This window comes from Melanaphis sacchari, unplaced genomic scaffold (genome assembly GCF_002803265.2).
Source record: "Melanaphis sacchari strain LSU unplaced genomic scaffold, SCAv2.0 Contig61_pilon_pilon, whole genome shotgun sequence".
Taxonomy (NCBI): Eukaryota; Metazoa; Arthropoda; class Insecta; order Hemiptera; family Aphididae; genus Melanaphis; species Melanaphis sacchari.
The window spans coordinates 775,043-798,599 of NW_020271437.1; the positions used below are offsets into that span (position 1 = coordinate 775,043).

The 23,557-nt window shown below is 32.1% G+C and overlaps 1 protein-coding gene across 2 annotated transcripts in view; it reads left to right on the plus strand.

Moving 5' to 3' along the window:
- Window positions 1-23,557, plus strand: part of LOC112600194 (GATA-binding factor C) — a 54,817-nt gene continuing 31,260 nt past the window's right edge. For both annotated transcript variants that reach the window (XM_025347364.1, XM_025347366.1), the window contains exons 1-2: window positions 1-506; window positions 6,709-7,102. In XM_025347364.1, coding sequence (XP_025203149.1) covers window positions 6,742-7,102 — 361 coding nt within the window. In that variant the 5' untranslated portion in view covers window positions 1-506; window positions 6,709-6,741. The remainder of the gene's footprint in view (window positions 507-6,708; window positions 7,103-23,557) is intronic.

Genomic DNA, 23,557 nt, shown 5'->3' on the forward strand with positions numbered 1-23,557 from the left:
TTGCGATCGTGTAGTATGTGAGAAATTTTTTTCCCGTTCCGCCGTCCGTGCTTTTTTAACATCGGTACACTGTAACTGTAATAATAATTAATATCGTTATCTGTACCGTCTCGCGGCGACAACGATACGAATATTGTTACGACGACGATATAATATCGCCGATATCGGGACATCGCCGCCGTTGCTTCCTAGGATTTCGTAAAAAATATTGTACTTAGATACGACAAGTATAATATTTTCCGATCGTTTCGTTCCTCGGTCCGTCGCGTATCGATTCCGCGCCCTTCACTGCAGTAGTTACGCAACGCTAGTGCGGTTTTTTTTTTTTCGTCGTCGCGTCGTTCGACTTACGGTTGAAAACTTGTTTTTCCGGATTTTTCATCGCTCGAAAAAGTGTATGATTTCCATGCATATCTATAGATTAAACTCGCAGTGTTACCGCGTCATGAAGTTTACACGTCAAGTCATCGACTGCTAGGATTTATTTACAGCAGTAAACGTGAAATGTAAGTTATACTGAATTTCGTCTTCAATAGATAATAATAATATGAGACAAAAAAGTTATCACATAAATTCGAATAGTTTACTTCTAAACTGTACGTACCCCGCATAGAACCTAAACGTAGAAATCTTTTTTAACTGATTTTTTAAATCAGAAATGAATTTTAAACATGCATATTATAATAAAAAAATATATGTAATAATCTATAATTTCTAAAAAAAAAAATCAGTAGATATACATATCTATCATTAAAAACAAAACAGCTTTTAATTCACAACTAGGTAGGTATATGGCTTATTTGATATATTATTATTTATACACATGATACTCAGATTTATACATTTTTTTTTCTTTTTATTTCAGTAGATAAATCTTATATTTTATCATTTGCAAGCATATTCATTTTGAAATACATTTTAAAATTATTTTACAAATTTTAGTTGAACACAATATTTTCTTTTAACAATAAATCTATTTAATATGCTCTCATCGTTATCGGGAAATAGTATATTATTTTAATAAATTATTAGGTGTGAGTGTAATTATTAGGTTTCGTGAAATTATAATAAAATATATTTTCAGATTTAGGTAGATACAATATATTATACTAAATTTTATAATAGGTTATATTAGGTTATTTTATTGTTAACAATGTCTTGTTTATATGAAATTATTATAATTTAAAAATATTAACATATTTTTTCTCGTCTTGTATACATTTTATGCTTTTTCTAATAATGTTTGTAAATAAAATAACATATTTTAAATACAAAAATGTTGATTAAAAATACTTAGATATACCTACTATATTATAATAAAATAGTTATATACACCCTATTTCTATAGGAAAATAATCAATGCAATTTTAATAGTTAGCACAAAAATATTTAAAAATATTAAGTATTAAAATTGAGTATTATTATTTATTAGAGATATTATTAATTTTTAAATAAAAGTCTGTATATTTGACGTTAACATACATTTAAACTTTTGATTATATAGTTATACCAAATACAAATTTAAATTCGTTGTACAATATTATAATTACAATAATAGTTACATACTAAATTTGGTACAAAATAATTAGATTAATTGGAATTTTTAATGAAATTAAATATTTAATTGTAGGTACATTATATCTAATTACGCCATCCAGTATCTCACACTTAACATATTTCATTTTATAAGTAGGTAAATAATTAATAGATAAATCCAAACTTGTAGTTTTTATATCATAAAACTTCAACCGGCTAATTTTCATTTTTAAGATGCGTTTTATTGTATTGAAGATTGAAAAATGTTATTCAAACTAATTATCCAGTTAAAATATAAATGAATGGATTAAAAAAAAAAAACTATTAGATTTGAACAAACTAATTAACTGAAATTTTAAGGTTGTTATTTTGTTTTATGATAATAACAAATGAATAAAACCTATACCTAAATTATAGCTGATTTGTTTTTGTTTCAGTGTGAATGACACACTTGTATAAACAATACTACTTGTAAATGTACTTAAAACAGTTAAAGGACTTTTAAATAGTTTTTGATAGAAAATGCGTCTGTTTCATAATGAAAAACAATATTACATTTCAAAATATAATTCGTCTAATTTTTATACACACCATTTCAAATATACTTTACCTACGACATCTTGAGGGTTGAATGTGTAATTAATTAAAATATACCTATACAATTGTACCTACATTAAATTTTAAACTCATATAAGAATGCGCTTAATTTAAAGTTTAAAATAGGTAATTTGGAAATATTTTTATTATAAAACAAATATTTTGTTTGTAAAGCCAAACATTTATAATATACATTCGAATTTCAAATGCATTTTTTGTCTGAATAACTTCCATCTTACATTTAATAAACCACTAAATAATCGAAAATGCATGTACATGAATAGGTACACAGTTGGTACATACATAGGCTGCAAGACCCGAAAGATTTGTACATTAACAATTATGTAGCAGATGATCATTTAAATATGTAAATTTTAAAAATAATAATCAAATACATGTTTATTTTAACAAAGAATGGTTTGAAAAAATTATAATTAGATGTAATGTTTCATTAAACTTGGCTATTTTAAAATGTTTAAAATTATTATTATATAAAAAATAGTTTTATACTTACTTTACCAATTTATAAGTATAAATATAATTATATTATTTAAATAAATATTGGTAATCTACTATATAATTTCCATAAAATGTGTTTTAATTTAAATTCTATTTGATTATACGTATACCTTATTATTTACTTAATTATTTAAATACTTGTTACCCTTTAGAAACATGAAAAAGGGTGACTTCTAATATAATTAATTATATTTGGAATTTAAACTATTCAAATGAGCAGTGCGCTTATACATTATATTTCAAAATAAAAGTTTAGTAAGTATATTTAATGAAAATATTTTTCTATCTAACGGCCTTTTGTTGTAAACGTTTATACATTTTAATACTAGGTAGGTACATATACATATAACATGTAGTAGGTATAGTATATAATATTATACAGATTATACATATAATATGTACCAATTGTACCTATATAAGGCTTTATATATATATATATATTGACTCGTATCAAAATTCACAGCGGTGGTCCCTCAAAATTAAACTCTGTACAATACGTTTTATGCAATATCATATGTGTACATATATACCAATAACGATGTATAATATAATAAGTATTTGCCCCATGTAGCGTCGATGCTTTTCATGTATAATAGCTTGCCCCCCTACGTCATAACAACTGTTTATTGGTGACATCCACATATTACGGCAAATCTCGGAGTACACATATATGCATGTGTTCAGGGTGCAGCAGCAGCAGCCAATTACCTCCCGTTTTGCGTATATAATATAATAATATATATAATATGTATGTATAAATGCATTGTAGGAGTACCTATGTATAAATATAATATAATACCAAGTATCCCCAACAATAGTGGCTACAGGTGTCTATCCTTATGTGGAAAGAAGATTAGCCCACTTAGCGTGCACGCTGTATACGGCATTTAGAATAAATTGCAAAAGACCTCCATAAATATTCGCAATATCTTTGTTCCAATCAGGTTTATCTTATCCCTATTTATTTTTATTTCGGCCTATATGATATCTGCAGCAGACCGTACATATGCATAGGTAGGGTACTATACTTTTATAATATTATTACGATCCACTATATAGGCACCTCCTGTACCTATGTGTGTGTATTATGCAAAAATGTGACCCATACGATATATATTCGCTAACAATCGCGATTGTACCGCGGTATCGTCATGTACCTACTTGTACCTATATTACATTATAAACTTGAGTACTTTATACATTTGCACTGTATATTATATTATATTATTTTTAATATCAATAACAATAACGATAATAAAAAATGTTCTTTTATTTAATAGTTTAACACACGATGTATAATTGTTGAATATAATTCAAAATTTGGGCCCCAAATAAATCCTGTTTAATTATAATTATTGTAAGAATAGCAAAAAATAAAGTTATATTATAAAGCTAAAATTTAAATTATATACAATAATACCGTGACTAACTAGATGAATTTTTCAAATAATATTAATCCAGCCAAAAATAAAAAGACCTAACATATTACTTATATATTACTATTATAAATTATAATAAGCGTACGGCATGCATCATCGTACCAATATAAGAATACTGCAGTGATGCATTTATTATTATTAGGTATATTATATTATGTACGTGCTCTCATCATTGTCAACATTCGGGCGCCTGTTGTTTTCCAATTAAAATACGTAGCCGCGAATTTTTTTTTTATTATTATTATATTTTCTTATGTTGAAAATCGTGTGTTTTATCGTCTTTCCCACTGTATTCCCATCGAACAATAGGCACCTTGAATTCCAAACACGCGCAATGATTAATGTTCTAGTGTTCGCAGGTATACATTCACACACACGAACTTACATGAGTACACACACTTATAAAATATATATAAGTGTATAATTTGATATATAAATACAATTTACGTAATTTCGCATACAAGTTAATTTACTACACTGTGGCTATTATTAGTATAAGATGTACCTATAACATAAGCATCGCATATAATTTAATAAACGGGACGTATGGATATGACCCTCAAACGCGGTGTTGAAAGTATAATATATCTACTTCTATCTCTGTATAATAATAAGTCTGGGTTTGTGCTTGGGTACTATAATATTAACGGGTATTGACTAGTTGCTGCATCTGCAGTTGTTTTCGGCATTTAAAAAATGTTCTAGTTACTCTTTATCGATTTTACTAGTTTCCCTCGACTAAATATATCAATATTTCCAAAAACATAATATTCTATACAAATACAAGATAAAAATATGATTATAGAATAAATTTAATCTTTGTTACAACAAAAATAATTTATTAAACATTTTAACATTATCCGTTTTTTTTTTTTACAAAAGACATTGTACCTATACTGCTTATTATTATAAATATTGTATTTATTCTTTTATTATAAATCTTTTTTTATTTTAATTTATTTACATATTTATCTTCTCTAATTGACGCTTAGTGTGATTGTAATCATGTAAATAATACAAAGACATTTTATTTAATTTAGGGCATGGATTATTTCAAAAACTATTAACATTTTTAAAAATATTTTTTTACATGATTTTAAGTCGTTACAAAACATTTTTGAAAAAATTATATATTTTACGCTTTTAAATGAATTTAATCACTTTTAATTTAATATTTTAAACAGAATATATTATCAGATTATTTTGAGCTATACAATTTTGAATTTAGATGATTATTATCTGATTGCTTTTTATCACACAAAATAAAGGTCAATTCGTTTCAACTTCAATTACATTTAACTTATAAACAACTTGACTGAAATTGTATTTTTCTAAATATTTTCAAAAATGCTAGTGTTTTCAAAAATAATGATTGTCTTACGTTAAATGAACCCACCCCGTGTGTATACATATTTAATATATTTATGATAGGTATAAGTCGAAGGTGATTCATATTATTACTATTATTATTATTATTGCTAAAACACTTTCCTTTGGCGAGTGCAATTTTCAGTCGCGCGAGACGTTTAATATCTGCAGCTGTAGAACGTATAGTGTATAAACGCACTCCAATACTCATGAAAATAATGGTTACGACTAACCCGACTGGCCGCTGTTAATTGTAATAATTACATTATTAGATCTTGTTAAAATCTATACTATATGGATATCCGCGAGTGAGTAAATGGAACGGCTGTTTTAGATTTTAAATCTCGTGTAAATGGGTGTATAAATATACAACGTGTTAATTATTATTTTTTCACTCATATGTGCGTAAATACGTTAGGTACATAGAAATTTGCGGGGAAAGCGTACGTCGAAACGTTACAATTATCCGTTGTTCTTGTGTCGGTAAATCACTGAATTTACAAAAAAACATATTAAAGCGTATATTTGATTACTCATTTTAATGTTAATTAACAATATAGGATTATCTAAATACCGCCAATGCACAGCTGGTATTCTAATATTGCACTTATTTCAAAACATAATCTTCTGCATGTCCATTTGCAATGATATATTATCTATGATTTTGAATATCGACGATATTTTCATTGATATAAGCTATTTGAGTTATATTTATAAAACTTCACTTGGAGTTCTTGCAAAGTAGTTTCAGATTAGTACAGACTTAAAATATTATGTCTATATAAGTAAAACCAAAATCCATCAATGTATTTAGTACAGAAAGGTCCTGGAACATATTCATTTCGGGTTAGTAATTTCTGCGGCGTATTTCGGTTAGGTTTTCGGTGAAAACGCGTTTCTCGGACTCAATTAAAGTTATAATTAGACTTCTTATGATGGCCGATTGCTATAAACCACTAAAAGTCATATCAGAAATTAACAAGAAAAGTATAAATTTGTAATATTCTTTGCGAGACTCGAGATCTGTTCATACAATTGTGGAATATTTTATTGCGTTCCGTCGGTTTTTTTTTTCATACAAAATTGAAAATATTATAAAGATAATATGTCAAAGAACAAGTCTATCAATGTAGTAGAACATACCACCAAACAATGTTCTAAAAATAAATTATAGGAGTTTGTGTGCAACTAGGTATTGCAATATTAATAATTAAAAAATGATTGATTTTGATTTTTTTTTGGTTTGCAGCTTATCACAGCCGCGCGAGCGCTTTAAAGCGGCATGGAAATGGCTGCCGGCATGGAAGTGGTCGGCGGTGCCGGAGCTCATCATCACCACCACCATCATCCGCACCATCGAAGCTGGTACGAGACGCCGGCCGGATCATCGTCGTCGTGTCGGGACGAACCTTTAGTGGCCGACAATATGTCTGACCATATGAACTCGTTCTTCGCGCATCACCATGTCAGCGCGCTGGACGCTCACCCTGCAGCCAGGGATTACCACCATCACCGAGCGGCAGCGGCGGCCACGGCTGCTGCTGCGGCGCCGTATCACCGCGATTCCCTCACCGTCACTGCACGGTACTATCACCAGCAGATCCACTCGCCATTCGCACCACCTCCACCGACGTCGTCTCACGGTAAGTCCTCATTATTGAATTGCGACTATCGCACTAGGAATATTTATATTTTTAGTATTTTTTTAATAATCCTATCGAATTTCGGTATATGATTTTTTTTTCTTATGATTATTTGAATTAAAAATATTTTTCTTTTATGATAAAAGAATAATGTGTGTGCTGTATAATGATTTTCTAATAACCGCTCATTGCAGTATGTTTTTCGAAAAATTGCTAAAACCACGTTATCGTAACATTAACCAACCGTTTCCTAAGAAAATAATATTCGTTTTTCTCAGAAAAACTTTATAATTTTTGGAATATATTTGTATAATAAATGCAGTTATCTTGAGAACGTATCCAATTTATCTTGATATCGCAGTACGTAATTGTAGTGAGACAGTCCCTGTGGCTAATATAAAATAATATTATTTAATAAAGAGTATTATTTAATACTGAGTACAGACCTCTCTCTCATATTATGTCTGTTTTGATTGCGTTTCATTTAGTCACCTGCAACAGTAAAACAGAATTATATTTATTATTTAATTGAAATTTTCGGATTTGTCGGACAAAGCTGCAGACTGCAGTAATTATGTACAATGGCTTTATACAAGTCCTTTTTTTTCGCCAATCACTTTAATATTTACTAAATATAATATTAAATTATTTTTTATTTTTAATACCTCATAATGCTTATTTACACCTATTAATATTCTTGAAATTAATTTTTAATAAAATTATTAAGTTTATTAATTTAGTATAATATTTAAATTATAAGTTCTAAATACAAACAGATACACTGTTAAGAATGCACACGATTAAAACATAGAATATCCCATTAACTACATGGAAGTCCAGGCTTTTTTTAATTTTACGCAATATTTAAGCTATAAATATAATACATATATATATATATATACACAAACCGTTTAGAATGACAGTTATAATATTATTTTAGATAGGACTTCGGTGCTAAAATACGTTTCAAAAACTGTTTAAATACGGTGAAAATAAGACATACTTTAATGATTATGAAATTTCCCCAAGTTTAATGCCACTCACGTTTTTCAAGTCCTAATTCCTTCATCATATTTCTCCCGTCATGCTAACAGCACTGCAATTTCGCTTTACAAGAATGATACCTATATGTAGGAATATTACTTTATAGATACAATTATTGTTCGTTGAATTCGTATTGATATTATTATTATTGCCACATCGATCATTATTTTTCTTTACAAAACAAATCCTTATTTAATATCAAATTATATTGGCCGTCTATTTGTATAAATGAACATGAATATCGAAATAAAGTGCACATACTCGTACATTTACTAATACGTAGACACATAGCGCGTTTCGTCTTATTTATGCACTGCGGTATATACAATTTAACGGTCCTCTAATTCATTATTAATTAATACAATATATATTATACATGTATTTTATTAACCGGACATTGGGTAATTTTCAAGTGTAGAAAGTGAAACATTGTAGTACGTTTGCTGTGGTAAACGCGTACGCATGTATGGTATGGACACATCGCAAATAAACTACTGGTACCTATTATTTATTTAATACATAGGTAAATATAGAGTCCCGAGACTCAACTCCAGCTTGTGATGTACACAACCTTAAATACTATACGACCGCGTTGTCGTTTTCCATGCACGCACGCACACACCGCTCGTGGAAAACATTTTGCCACCGACGCCAAGGATTTATATTTTATGGTGGCATAGTCATGGACGAGATAGCACAAACAGTATATACCTACTCTTGATGATGGCGCTGACTCTTTACACCTGGCTGACCACCGCACACACACGCAAGCCGACAGTCGGTCGTTATGTATATGGCTATCATTAACCCGCAATAATAGTGAAAAACACGACGAAAAAACGACCGAGAGAAAATAATAATAATAACAATAATAATAATATATGCGTGCCGTATAATATATAATGTATTATTATAATAATATAATATTATACGCGTTTTATACTGCACCATTGTGTAATGTACACGACCTGTACATTATAAGTATGATATGTGCAGAGCGCTGTTTTTTTTTTTTAAGGACACCCGATCATCAACGTTCCACAAAATTGTATATATACGAGTACATGCGCACTGGAATTTCGTTACCAAAGTTCTATATGATTTAGTGATTTTTTTTTTTCTTCTGCCCGTCCCTCTCATTGTGCTCGACAAACACCGTTTTTAGAACATTACCTATTTCTACTCCTTATATTATACGGCTGTAACCGGCCCTCCTCCACGGTGGCTGTGCTGCATTATTATATCAATATTATGTATAACGCACGCCCGCTCTACTGCAGTGCAGCGTTTCATTAAAACCGCTCCGCAGGCATAATTAACGGCTCGCGATCGCTTTGTAGTTTCCAGATTCAGAGGTCGTTCTCTCGTTTCGTGTCCCGTCAATATTATTATTACACGTATTAAATTTTTTTCGCCTCCTCCGCTGCCGTCGCATTCAATGTGTGTGTTATTGTTCCCCCGCGGAATCGGTAATTTGTAAGCGTAAACCGAAAATCTAGCAAGAAACGCGTTCGGACCGTAGAATTATCCCTGGACATTATAGTAAACCGCGAGTTGTGTTGTTATTATTACTATGTTTGTATCTAGTACAACGCGTACCTATATGGTCGACTGAAAAGAAAGAATATCACATTTCATATATTATACACAGCACAAACGTGTCTAAACACAGTGAACCAAAATATCATATTAAACTAACCTGTATTATAATAATATATGCATGCAATGAAGTCAATTCGTGAGGCCGTACCAAACTTAACCTTTCATAGACCACTCTTGGGCACCATTAAGCATTAAAAACCCAAATGATTCTTGATATGCATTCCTATTGATAACATAATTTCAACAGTAAAATTTAAAAAATATACAACTAAATGTAACTCAATGTATAACTCGTATTATTTTTTTACTGTAATATTTTATTCAAGGACTATAATCCTAGCAGATGTGATTTTTCTAAAGTCAATAAATTTGTGGTATGAGATCTGTATTTTTTTGTAAAAGACGAGTGTACGGTTCAACAATAAAACGACGATATGCGAGAGGTCACGATGAAAAATCGTTGGGTTCTATTCGAACAGATTTTCCTATATATGTAGAATTAATGACATAACGTCCGGTATTTATTTTATCTATCACTTATAAACGCACTGCACATATTATGATCAAAAAAATAATATTTATATCATAACGGACTAATTTTTTTTCCGACTCCTCCGTTTGTATAGGTTTATAAAAATTATTTATGTAGACGAAACGCAATGTTCTTGCACTCTTTCCGGTCAGGCCTGTATGCGCACACCGGATACCGTGCAGCACGGGGTTCTCATTATATAAAATTGGCTCTTACCTGGTAATAATGAAAATATGAAAAAATATACTCACGATAAGAATCTGTCACATTATATTACATCCTTTTTTTTTCGCTTGTAAATTATAGATAAACACACGGCTCGTTTTGTGCAATGCAAGTATTATATGTATATATTTTATAATAATTACCTATAATACGAGTATATAGATTCCGACTGGCGGCGGAACTAATTTCATCGTGATCGATTCGCCGTGTCGCGCCGAATTTAAATAATGAAATAAATATACATACACTTGCACGTTTACTGTAGTAAATATAAACAAAAAAGTGCTCCTGTAAGTACAAATCAATACGATATTATAATATTTTCTGAGTGAATGTCCTGATTCATAAAAATTTATTTTCGTCGATATACACTTTTCAAAATGTAAACATTTTGCTTAAATGTCTTACTTAATGATTAGGAACATATTACGTACAATATTATCAATATTTTATCATACATAACGTCAACATCAATCGTACGACGTTTGCTTCGGCGCAGGATTCCATAAACGTTATAGTTATAAAAAATAACACTTTTTCATTCTATATAATATTATATACACGCCGTTCTTGGCTCGAGTCCTGAATAATAATAACGCGCAGCATGGTGAATATATACATAATATACAATATAAGACTTCATGGATAGGTATAACATAGGTATTGCGTTCCTACCTACAACTATATAAAAAACGGACTAACCCGTCTTTATGTATAATATACAATATTCTCTGCAAAATTGTTCTAAAAAAAAATAAACCGCTCACTCAGCGTTTATATAGATATAGACACGTTTAAATTTGTATAATATATATATTTATATACACAAATGTACAAATGCGTGCTTATATAGCTATTTATACCTAAACCACCAGCCATATTATCACTGCAATAGTATAAACGTATAGCCATCGTTTTTTTTTTATTCCGGCGGCCGTGCCTGAGGCTAGAGTACAAGAATAATTAGAACTCGTATTCTAGAACAATTTTTATAGTCGAAAAAACAACTACGCATATTAATGTTATTAACACGGTTGTAATCGTTGTGTTTAGCGTATTTTGAAGTACGCATGTGTCTATCTGCTGAAAAATGTATATTATTATATAATATATAATAATATATAATATAGTGTACCTATAAGTATACTACAAGTGTACGAATATTATTTATAATTATATAGTAGGTACGCAGTTTTACAAAAACGAATTTGATAATCCGATAAAATCACGTGAGATTTACGTCGTTCAACGATAAACCAAATAATGATTTTTAAATGATTTGTACTTAAACAATGTGATCAACTGTATTGTCGCCCGCAATTATATTTAGATGTACAGAAAACATGTCACATTTAAAAACAATAATACCTGTTGTTCTTCGTTTCGTCTGTCACAAGTGTCACTTGTGTTATATTTTCCGACCAGATTTGCAACATATATGTATGTAAATAATATGTTATCAAGTTAGGGTTCGGTACTTAAAGCACTAAAAATTTTTAAAAAAAATGTTAAAATAAACAAACTAAGCAATTTTAAGAGTATAGTGAATTCCGCCTCATCATTCTAAAAATTAAAAAATAGTCTTCCCTCAAAAACTTGCATTCCTTTCCTCCTAAATTGTATATTATGTTACATTATGATAACATTTTACCTTTAGTGCTGAATATATATTTCCAAAACTAAAAAATCAAATCAATTTTCGTCCTGCGTAATTTTAAAGTAGAAAATGAACAAAAAAAGCGTGAACAACTAGCGTAAGAAGTAATAAATAAATCAACGATTTAACGAAAAATCGGGACTTTTAAATGTCTTGCATTTAAATAAGTAATATATTATATGGTATACCAACATACTAGCATACATTCTTATAACACTGCTGAATTTGAAGTCAAGTCAAATAAATTAGCAAATGCTTCAAGTCCCGAACCCTATGGTTGATTACATATTATATGGTCATAATCTGGTTTTATATATTTTATTTTCCTATCTGTAATAGACCGAGCGGTCATGTAATAACGATGAAATATATTACTACTCGTTTATATAAATTACGTATAGTACATAACCAAGTATAATTTAATTAAAATTCTAAAACTTAAAATTTAGTGAGACCGATAATATTACATTATAAATTTTATTTATTAATTTTTATTTTTATTTTTTTAAATATTCGCCGTTCACGCCGTAACAATATAATAAAATATCAGCCAACGCCGTCGTCGACCCGGCGCGGAGACAAAACAACAAACGGGGTCGTCGCGCGCGCGCGAACCGCGCTCCACGCACGCCGGCTGTGGCGGTGGCGGCGGTTGATTAATCGACCGGTCCCCAAGGGGCACAACCGGCTCGCTCTCACTCCGGCGAGAACGCGGCCGCCGCACGTCTCTCAGAATTTTTTTCTACAATATAATATAAATAATAATACGTGTCGTCCTAGTGCGGCTCCGGCGGTGCATTTTGTCGCGCGCGATCGCGACTGTCCGGCGCGCACATTCCTGTCCGTCGGTCTCGTTACGCGCCGCGCGCACGTACCTCCCGCCCCACACGCTCGGTACGCGATTGGTCGGCGCCGATGATGCCCGGGTTCCGGCCTCGGTGGGGGGGGTTTCGTCGTCGAGGTCCGGAGAGGGAGAGTACTCGGGACGGCGACGACTTGACGTATATAATAAACAACGACGACGATAATAATAATGTGACGTTTTGATGTGTGTCTGTTCTGATATTTTTTTATACAATATTCCTTCGAACGAACTCGCGCTTACAATATCATCGTTGAGAAAATCCCGGTTGGATTGCCCGTGACAAAGTACGGTCTCTCCAATTATACTGATGAACACCGGAGATATTACTATCGTAATCATTATTTCATCCACGTACCGCGATATTAACGACAACGACGACAATTGCAGCGGTTTTAACCACGGTCTCGGTCACGTGTATGACGTACATCACCTAATGCTCGCGGTTATATGCGTTGATTTTTTCATTTGTTTCGTCTTATATTAAACATTCAATATATGCAACGTTTGCAGCGATTAGGAGGGGCCACAGCGCATTTGTACTTGTTTTATTAGTTACGTCCCTCCATGACCCGACAATTTTTAAATTCAAAAATCATAATTCAATGTTTTCCGCGTGAACATTTATAAATTAAAATATACATTCAAAACGCAATGGTTACGACATAGTATGTATACACGAGTATGGTTTTTGTTTCGAGCGTCGGCATAATGTGTATAGGCCGATATGTCCTATTTCTGTGATTTAGCATTTAACTGTTTTTATACGCGTCACAGATGTGCCCATGCCTACTTGCACTGCACCGATTTTCCCGCGGTTTATATTGTTTATTACACCGAAATCTCAACACTTTACTGATTATATTATAATATAGAAAACCGTGACGGAAAATTCTCCTTTGCCGCGGCCTGTAGTGTAAAAACAACTTTTACGTGTCATAATAATAATAATAATAATAATACATATTATCATGCAATAATAATATCCCCCTGGCCGTAAGTTTATTTCGTGTAAAAACTTTCGCAAAAACTTTTACTCGAAGGTTTTTTTTTGTTTTCACTCTATTCGCGATTTCTCATTATAATATGACTAGTTTTGTACACACTCAATTCGCTTGTCGTCTATACACTCTGCAGCACACAATTTATAGATTATGCAAAGCTTTTCATTTTCACGTCGCAGGTATATACTAATAATATTATATTTTAACTTCGTTGTTTTATCACGACGTATTAAATACATCATGACAACATAACATACTTATATTCAAAGTGACGTTTTTGCCCACAATGTTTCAATATAATATAAAATATATATGTACTGTTTTTTAGACTTATGGGAAAGAAAATAACGAAAATTTTCTATTAATTAGTGGAACAATATCGCTCGAATTTATATTATTGTATACATGATGCACGTACATTTAATACATATTATATATACACCTAATTATATGCGATCGGACACGACGTGTACATATCAATGTGCCTACTTTAATTGCCTAACCTATATATACCTAATACATATGTATATTATCCTGGCGAGTGTACCTATGGTACTATATCTAATATATATTATATCGTAAGCGATGAGTAACGACCTTCTTATAATGTGCAGCAGTATCGCAGAGGTCCTTGGGTGTTTGATCGTTAATTCTAAAAAATAAAAATAGACAACAAAATATCTGCATTTTTATGTTTCTTATTATGATTATCCGAAGCGGTGGAAGCGGGGCTGCAGCCAGTGTTAATTAAAGATTTACTACTGTCTACTACACAATAATAGTATACATAGGTATATGAATATATTGTGTATAATGTATATCGCGGCCGATGTGTGTCACAACAGTTAACAAAAAATCGGTGCGCACCGTGCGTAATGTCCAAGGAAAGCGCTGGCAAAATTCGTAATGCGTCCTCGGACGCAATACAATAAACACACATGATAATTTATTATGTAGTTATTATGACTATATTATATACGTTATATTATAAATAGTGTATGTTATAATTCTTTATAAATAAGTAATAACGTCTTGCGACGGTAACGGCCGAATAAGAAATTGTAAATATCGCTGGCGAAGAAATTCTAAAATAAACAATACTACGCTATTCCATATTCTAAACCTATCAGTTGACCCAATTATTTTTATTTTTGTGTCTTACCGAGTAATTGGCTCTTTTAACTTGGGAAGTAAAGTTATCGTCCTTCTTGGCCGAAATTATATTAATCGGATTGGAATTGCACGCGTTAAAACTCGGTTGGACCGACGTTCGGTAGTTAATTATGTATACATATATATATAATATATAGATAGGTACATTACACGTATATTTTGTATTTATGTATATGTATATAATATGCGATGTAATAAAAACAATGCCGAAGGTGGTAACAGCGAACGGCGGCTCGTACGGTTCGTGTGGAATGCGTAGCCCATTGTTGTGATCGTGAGACTGTGGCACCTTTTGGTCGTTATTTGAATTATAAATCAATTTGAACATGGCCGGAAATACCGTCGCCGACGAAAAAATAAACGCCCCGCGCTTCTTTCGGCGGCTACTATTCCACAAACACACACAAATATATATTTTGTATCTTCTATAACTATTACTTGCCTATATATATTATACTCATAAGTTATAAGGTATGCTCACAATATTGTATAAAATTTAATAATGCGGTTTGATAAATGCACGTTTAAAATGTATTTATTATTTTTCGTTTTTTTCCGCACATATGCAAAGGTAGATACGTAAATGTAATATTATGTTGTATAATAAAAATAATTTAATAATAATATTAAGATTGTATGCACACACAAAAGCGTCGTATACCTATATCGTAATATTTCATTTTATTTATTTATTTTTCACGAGAACGGGCGACGTCGTGTCGTTTTTTTCGGCACCTTTGTCCGCGCGATACGTCGTAAATATTGTGCGCACACGTCGTGTTTTTTTTACAATTTTTCTTTACTCCGTACCCGTTTATAATGTGCATTTATTATTTTCATTATTATTATTAATTTCCACGACGTTTGTCGGCCACGCAGGATTATATATTTATACACATAATAATATATATCGCGTGCGGTTCGCGGTTGGCCCGCGCGCCCGTTGTGTGTATCGCGCCAACACGAAGGGCGTAGGCTTTGCATGTACATATATAATATTATAATATTATTATTTCCATCGGACGGTGGCGGCGGCGGTTTATTTCCTCTCTCTGTCGCGCGCGTTACTCGACGACCAACACGATGAACACAGCAATATAATATAAACGCATACATACACATAACTACTACCATATAGGCACGCGCATTAATAATTATTACAAACGTATAAACACTGCAGGAATATAATAATAATAAAAAAAGAGAAGAATTGAAAATTATGTCACTGCTGTAAGTTACCGTTGAATAAAACAGGTATAGTCGCCTCAGCCGTCCGGAGATGCTGTGTGTTCTACCGACGAGTGTGCGTGTGTGTGAGTTGTATTTTGAGTATATTATATGCGAAATTAATATCAAGGGTGAGTGGGAGATACGGTCATTCGTTTCGACGTCGTTTTAATAGTAAAAGTTAGAACGTGATGGCACGTGCACGTAGTAGCCCGCCAAATCCAACAGAATTGGTATAAATGTAAATTAATATACTATATTATAAATTATAATATTGTATTATTTTGTGTTTAATGTTTTTTGTATGTACAATATAATATCATCATGTTCATGCACTGCTGTACTAGTTGAATTTATGTTTGGCTTAAACATGTGTTGTACTTAATTTGACTGATTATAAATATGATTATAGATGGTGATTGAATAACTTTTCCGAAAAAGTCTATGATTTTATATGACGGGAATAATATTTTATTATTACATTATATTCAACTATTGCATAGATATAGCGAGTGTTAAAAACGGATTGATTTTCCTGGTTATATTATTTTTATTTGCTTGTTCAATACGTCATAATTCGACCATGTATAATCCTTTTTATCCATCAAATATTATCTCGGTGTACAATATGTGTGCAGTGTGCATTATAATATTTGTTTGAAATTTGAATAAAATACTATAGGGTTCGCTGATTTATCTGTAAAGGTAAAATCTAAATAAATTTCGTGAACAATAAAATATTATTGTTTTCATTGCAAATTATAGTTGCGAACAGTGTTTATTTCAGGGTGACCGGGAGAAATTACCCCCCTCCCTGGAAAAATATAATACTTACTATGTCGACTAACAAATAAAATAAATATTATAATAGAGGTTTTTATTTTTACTTCCTCCATTATTTACTCTTATCTTATTGTACCCTCTTGAAAATTTACGATACCTCCTCTCTCCCCGAATAGAAGGTCTTTAATAAACACTGGTTGCAAACCTCGTGTCATTATAGCACTGCAGGCTCATATATATATATTTGTAGTTACACGAGCAATATTTATGCGGAGGACATTTTCTATTCACATCGACAATAGATTGGGTTATATATTATGTTCGTATATGTAATTCGTATTTTGATTTTCGAAACACATTATATCGTATTTTTTTCCTATTGTCTCGCGTTGAAAAAAAGCATACCTAATATAATGGACGTTTATAGGTATCTATCTACTTTTTTCTATTATTGTTGTCAAATATCTTTCAAGGATTTTTCACCCACTCGGTGGTGCCAATAATAATATTTTATACAATCGCACTATTCGCACTATTGGTGTGATAAATTTGCCTATAGTACTATAAATTGCTTATCTTCGTATGGTTTTGTGAAAATAAGAATAACATTTTCTCGGTAGATCACTTATTATTAGTTATTAATTATTATTTTCAATATGTGTACCTCATCGTACACATAATAATATTGTGCCTGACGTATGCACGTGTGCATATTATATAAAACGTAATTCGCATTGGACCGTATAGTTATTTTTTTTCAGTTCTGTATTAATTCCATAGCTGAAAAAAATGAAACTATACATATATGTATTATTAAAAAAAAAAAAAAAAAAACTAGTACCTATATATTATGTACAATAACCACGACGGACCAATAACACATTATATATAGGTATACTACATAATATAATATCATGATCGTAAGGGGTATATGACAACCGGTTTATGCGCGTCTAAAAGAGCGCATAGGCGTTTGGAATACAAATTATTATTCTTCAGGAAGTTCGAATCATTCTTCGTTTGACAGCTTCGAATTCCTAAACAAATGTTTTGTGCGTGCATGTATATGTGTGTGCTCATATATTTTAAGTAAAACCCCCCAAAATCATGTTTTGGCCGGAAAAAAAGGAAACTGCACATTTTTTATTTTTATTGATCTACATGTACATATAAACTCCGTATCAACTATATAAAAATAATTTTTATTTTCGTTTTGAAAAAAACAAAAATCGATCACATTATAAATCGTTACAGAGGCACTGCACACTCGTTTCATCACAAACATAATACCTATACTTACTATTATTATTGTCGTTATAATTATTATCATACATCACGCACAGACGAGTATTTTTCTTTACTATAAGCGTATAGCTCGGTATAGGACACAATATCATTGTACCACTAACTACATGCGTTGCGTATATAAAAACGCGCGTGGGCGCTGCTGCAGTTGTGGGACCTGCAGACACACGGGGTGTGATATATTACGGGTTCGGGTTTAGTATTATTATTATTTCTCTTCGCGTGCACCCGAGGCGAGTGTTGGCGTTACAGACACACACACACATATATAAATAATATAATATGTTTATGTAAGTGTGTGTCTGTGTCCGTACATGGCTATATATATATATAATATATACACGACGGCGGGCGGTAGCTAATTTGACTAATGGACCGAGGCCTCAAGAGTGACGCGCGCGTGTCAAAACTGTACGCTCCTTTTTTTTTTTATTATTATTTTCCCCCTAAAATGTCTCCCTTGCTCTCTCATTCTTTCTCACCTCAGCTCCACCTCTTTCAAATCTCCATCGTCCGGCTCAACGGCAGCACCAACAGCACCCGTCCGGTCAGACAGTCTTTGTGCGCCGCGTCCAAAGACTCAATTAGTAAATTGACAGCCAAAATAAGTGTCAGACGCGCGGCCTGCAGTGGCGAGTAGGCGAGCTGATACTTTTTCGACACACATGTGTACAACACCTATCTACGTGTTTAAATATATATAAATAGTATACTATTATACGATATCGTAAATATGTACACGAGATTGAAAACGGACGTGCGCGCGTGTTTCAATACGGATGGCGTCGGTGTGAATGGTTTTTTTTTTTATTAATATTATTTATTGTATATTTTATTAATATCATATAATATTATTTTCGAATATTTTTTCTTTCGATAATAGTATACATACCGACGACGGTATATGTTAGTATATTATTTTTTATCATTAGACTTCATATCGCGCGAGTTATAAACGGCTTTTTAATATGTGGCGCATGACATCTTCTCGATATATCCTACGCCGCCGGTCCGCGCTTTGAATCGCCAATTTCTCACGTAATGAAGACAAAACGACGGATATATTATACGCATAATATGAGCATACGGTTGCATTATTATTTTGTTGTTGTACGTGTAGGACCGACGCCGTCACTTCTTCTTCATTATTATACGACGTACGCGTGTACAGTTTTTGATGTGTCTGTGTGTGTGCGTGTGTGCAAGACGCGTCATTAGTGACAATTTTCCGACTTCACCTGTCTACCTCCAAGCACGTAATATATATTTAGTCGTCTCGTATACCTAGATACCTCCGAGTTGCAGGCCCGGTGCAGCGATTCACCTGTTTTATAATTTTTATTCTTGTGTGTTATATATATATATATATATATATATTACAGATTAAAATTTATAAACACTAGGGCATCGTATTCTTTGAAATTATTGACCGACACCGGTCGTTGGGTTGTTATTAAATTTTTTTCTTGTCCTTAATATTAATTGATAACGAAATTAAATTCTAAAAACAGAATATCTAAATTCTATTATTACTAAACATACTTACTACATAATATTATAGTACATTCGTATCAAAATTTATTAATGTTCATTTTTATTAACTATACGTTTATAATACCTAAATATGACTAACATAGTAACATAACCACTACTAATGAATATAACTACCTCTACTGCAGTACAACCTATATTATGTGCTACGCATTTCGAAAAACTGTTAAACGCTATAATATAAACGTTTGATAATGTCACGAAAATACATTTGCCAACCTTGTATACGGTTGTATAGTCTTTAACTTCGACATGATCATTAGAATCCCGATGAGTATATATATATTATATATATATAAAAAAATACACTGTACGCCAGACTTTCTCGATTTTACTATCACTTACGAGTACTTATAGTTACGCCTATGCATAAATATATATACTATGATAAAAGTCCATTACACAGAAAATAATAATAATAATAATAATAATAAAACGTATTTTTATTGTCATAAAAACATAGCTAGGTATCTACGTTGAATAAGAAAAAAATACAAATACGGCGCGCAGAGACGCGGTTAATTACGAAACTGAGTAATAAAAGTGTATAATATAGAAAATGTTCACGAGTCATACATACACGTTACACACATATGCTCGTGTATACACATATTATTCACTAGTACACGATTCGAATACTAGTATGCACAGGTGGTTTAGAAAATTCGATAAATTAAAAATATATAACGCGTTATAATATAATACATATATATAATATTCGCATTACGAATGCGCTAGTTGTTTAAAGCGAGAACTCGTTTTTAAATACACAATACCTGCTTTAATATAATAAATATTATTATATTGTACGTTATTGGGAGGTGTCCATAAATAGTTGTTCCGTTGTGTACGTGATCGATCGTCTGAACAAAACGACACATGTATTAATTTCTTAACACACATTTTATTGATTTACACGAAATCACCGTACACAACGAAGTCGTCGTTTTTACTAACACGATATGACGTACGCTTAAAATATAATAGTATGTTATGGTGGTATGATCGCACACGGTACTCGTTTTCGGAGAATAATATTCATATTATTTTATTAATCCGTCCAGCGTCGTTGGTTAATCGACCGAAAAATATTACATTACCACCACGGCGGTCTTCAGTTGAGCGGTCAAAACTCTGAATATTATTATTTATTATTAATCAGATGTTATAAAAACTGCGAGGATTTCACACGATGAGTGCGTGTGGCGCCCCCTTATAAAACGATTCTTGGCGTAACACAATATCATAATCATTGTATCGTTATCAAATACCAAATTATAATATAGATACAAACTATAAACCGAAAAAGAAGTTTTGTGCAGTATACTTGACTAATTACAAATGGAGTGATTTTATTAATAATCAGCTGATCCTGCACGAATACCTGTGATAAATTTAACGCCAGTGAATTACCCCTATCTTAAACCCCGTTTAAAAATGTCTAAGCTACATATTTTTAATATATTCATTTTGATGATTTTAACCAAGTATAAAATAATGATTATATCCAATTATATAATAATTATTTTGTTTTCTTTAACCAATAGCAACTCTTTACAACAAAAAAAAAAAAAATTGTTTTTCGTGAGCCAATAAATCTCTTAAATCTAAGCCTTTTTTACAATACAAAATGTAAAAATTGACTTGTAGGCATTGATTTTCTGGTATTTGATTTACCTATTTACCACATTTAAAACCATGAATTTATCGTAACTTTGCTGTAGATCCTTTATATAAGCACACACACAAACATTATCTTATGTTAAAATAGTTAATAATTATTATACGATAACATTCACAGCATGTCATTAGTGAACACACAAATCATATCAAAGGTTTTTTTGCTGTGGTGTTTAAACAACTGTATAAACGTTTCGCGCTCGTCTGAAGGGCGCAATTGTGTTTTGTCCTCTCCCGCGGACTTTTGGTCGTATTTTCACGTGCGCGTTTCGATGATGTAGATAACCCACACTCTGGCCCTCTTTACTCTTTCGCTCTTTCCCACTCAGTCTCTCTCGGCATTTTTTGCTTCTCGAAATGCGCATTATGCGCGCGCGCGTGTGAACGAATAAAAACTCTGTCCTCTATCTGTAGCCGCCCATCTTCAAAGAGGTCGTGTACACTCGTACCGCACGTAATATATAATATTGCGCGCGCGTATTTGTCATATCGTCGTTATTATTATTATTATTATTATTATTATTTTCCGTAATTGGACGTGGGCCAGATGCTGTGATCGACGCACGTTTCTGGCATACCCTGTACAACTACGCGGCACAGGTTTGACCGAGACGATTCCTTTTGGGTCACACAATAATATATATATCATTACAACGTGATATTGTAATGTAATAATTGTGCAATGATGTTTATATTATTACAATATAGTCACCGCGGCTGACTGAAGACGACGATGACACGGAGACGAGTTACTAGTGACGATGACTCATGAGATGTATTTTAATTTTGCAGTCCTCAAACGTTCTCTACACAATCGTCGTCGTCGTCGTATACGGTTGTACTGCACTGTACACACACACACACACAAGTGTAATAATATGTACTGGCCGTGTATAATGTACACCACCTACTATAGCATAATATAATACATGTGCAGTATAATATAATATATTATTGTCGTTACGTAAACGGTGGTGCGTACCTAAACGGTGAATGGCGCGCGCGTGTAGCTGTGATTACGCGCGGCCAGGGGCAATGGCATGACGATAAATCGATTTCAGCGGAAGAAGTAAAAAAATATAGCCAATAACGTAACACACGCGCGTGGCTGACGTATTATTGACAGGTACAAGCTACTTTATGTGTACCATACATATATATATATTATACATACAATTCATGTGTACAACGTGACTGGTGCCGTACAGCCGTTTGGTAAAGGTTAGGTCGGCGAGGAGAGAGACTGTGATCCTGAGGCTGCCCGCACCCATATATACCTAAATGCAGACTACTAAGTATATGTAATGCATATTATGCATTTAATATGCATGCGCCGATCGAGTGTCGCGCCGGAGCCTGCGAAACGCATAAATTACGGTACGCCGCGATTTTGTTGTGCATTTATACGCGTCGGTATTATACGCGTGCACATAATATTGGGATTTTTTTTTGTACAACGCTGATTTAAAACAATATTTAAACCCGTTAACGATATTTACCAAAATATTTCTGTATGTATGCCGATCAAAAAATGCTGCGGTTATTTAATTATTGTACGAGTCGATTATTAAATTAAATTTAAAAGAAAATTTTAAATTGCTACATGTTTTTACTGCTAATGTAAAACTGAAGTTATTATTGTGTTAGGTCTTAGGTACGATTAAAATATTAACATATGATTTAACCATACGTTTGTCATTTAATAATGATTAACCGGCGTTATGCAAACATTATAACATTATGATACCTCGTTTTCCACGTGCGTCTTATCCGCGGCGGCAGTAAACGACTAATCATGAACTTTCAATGA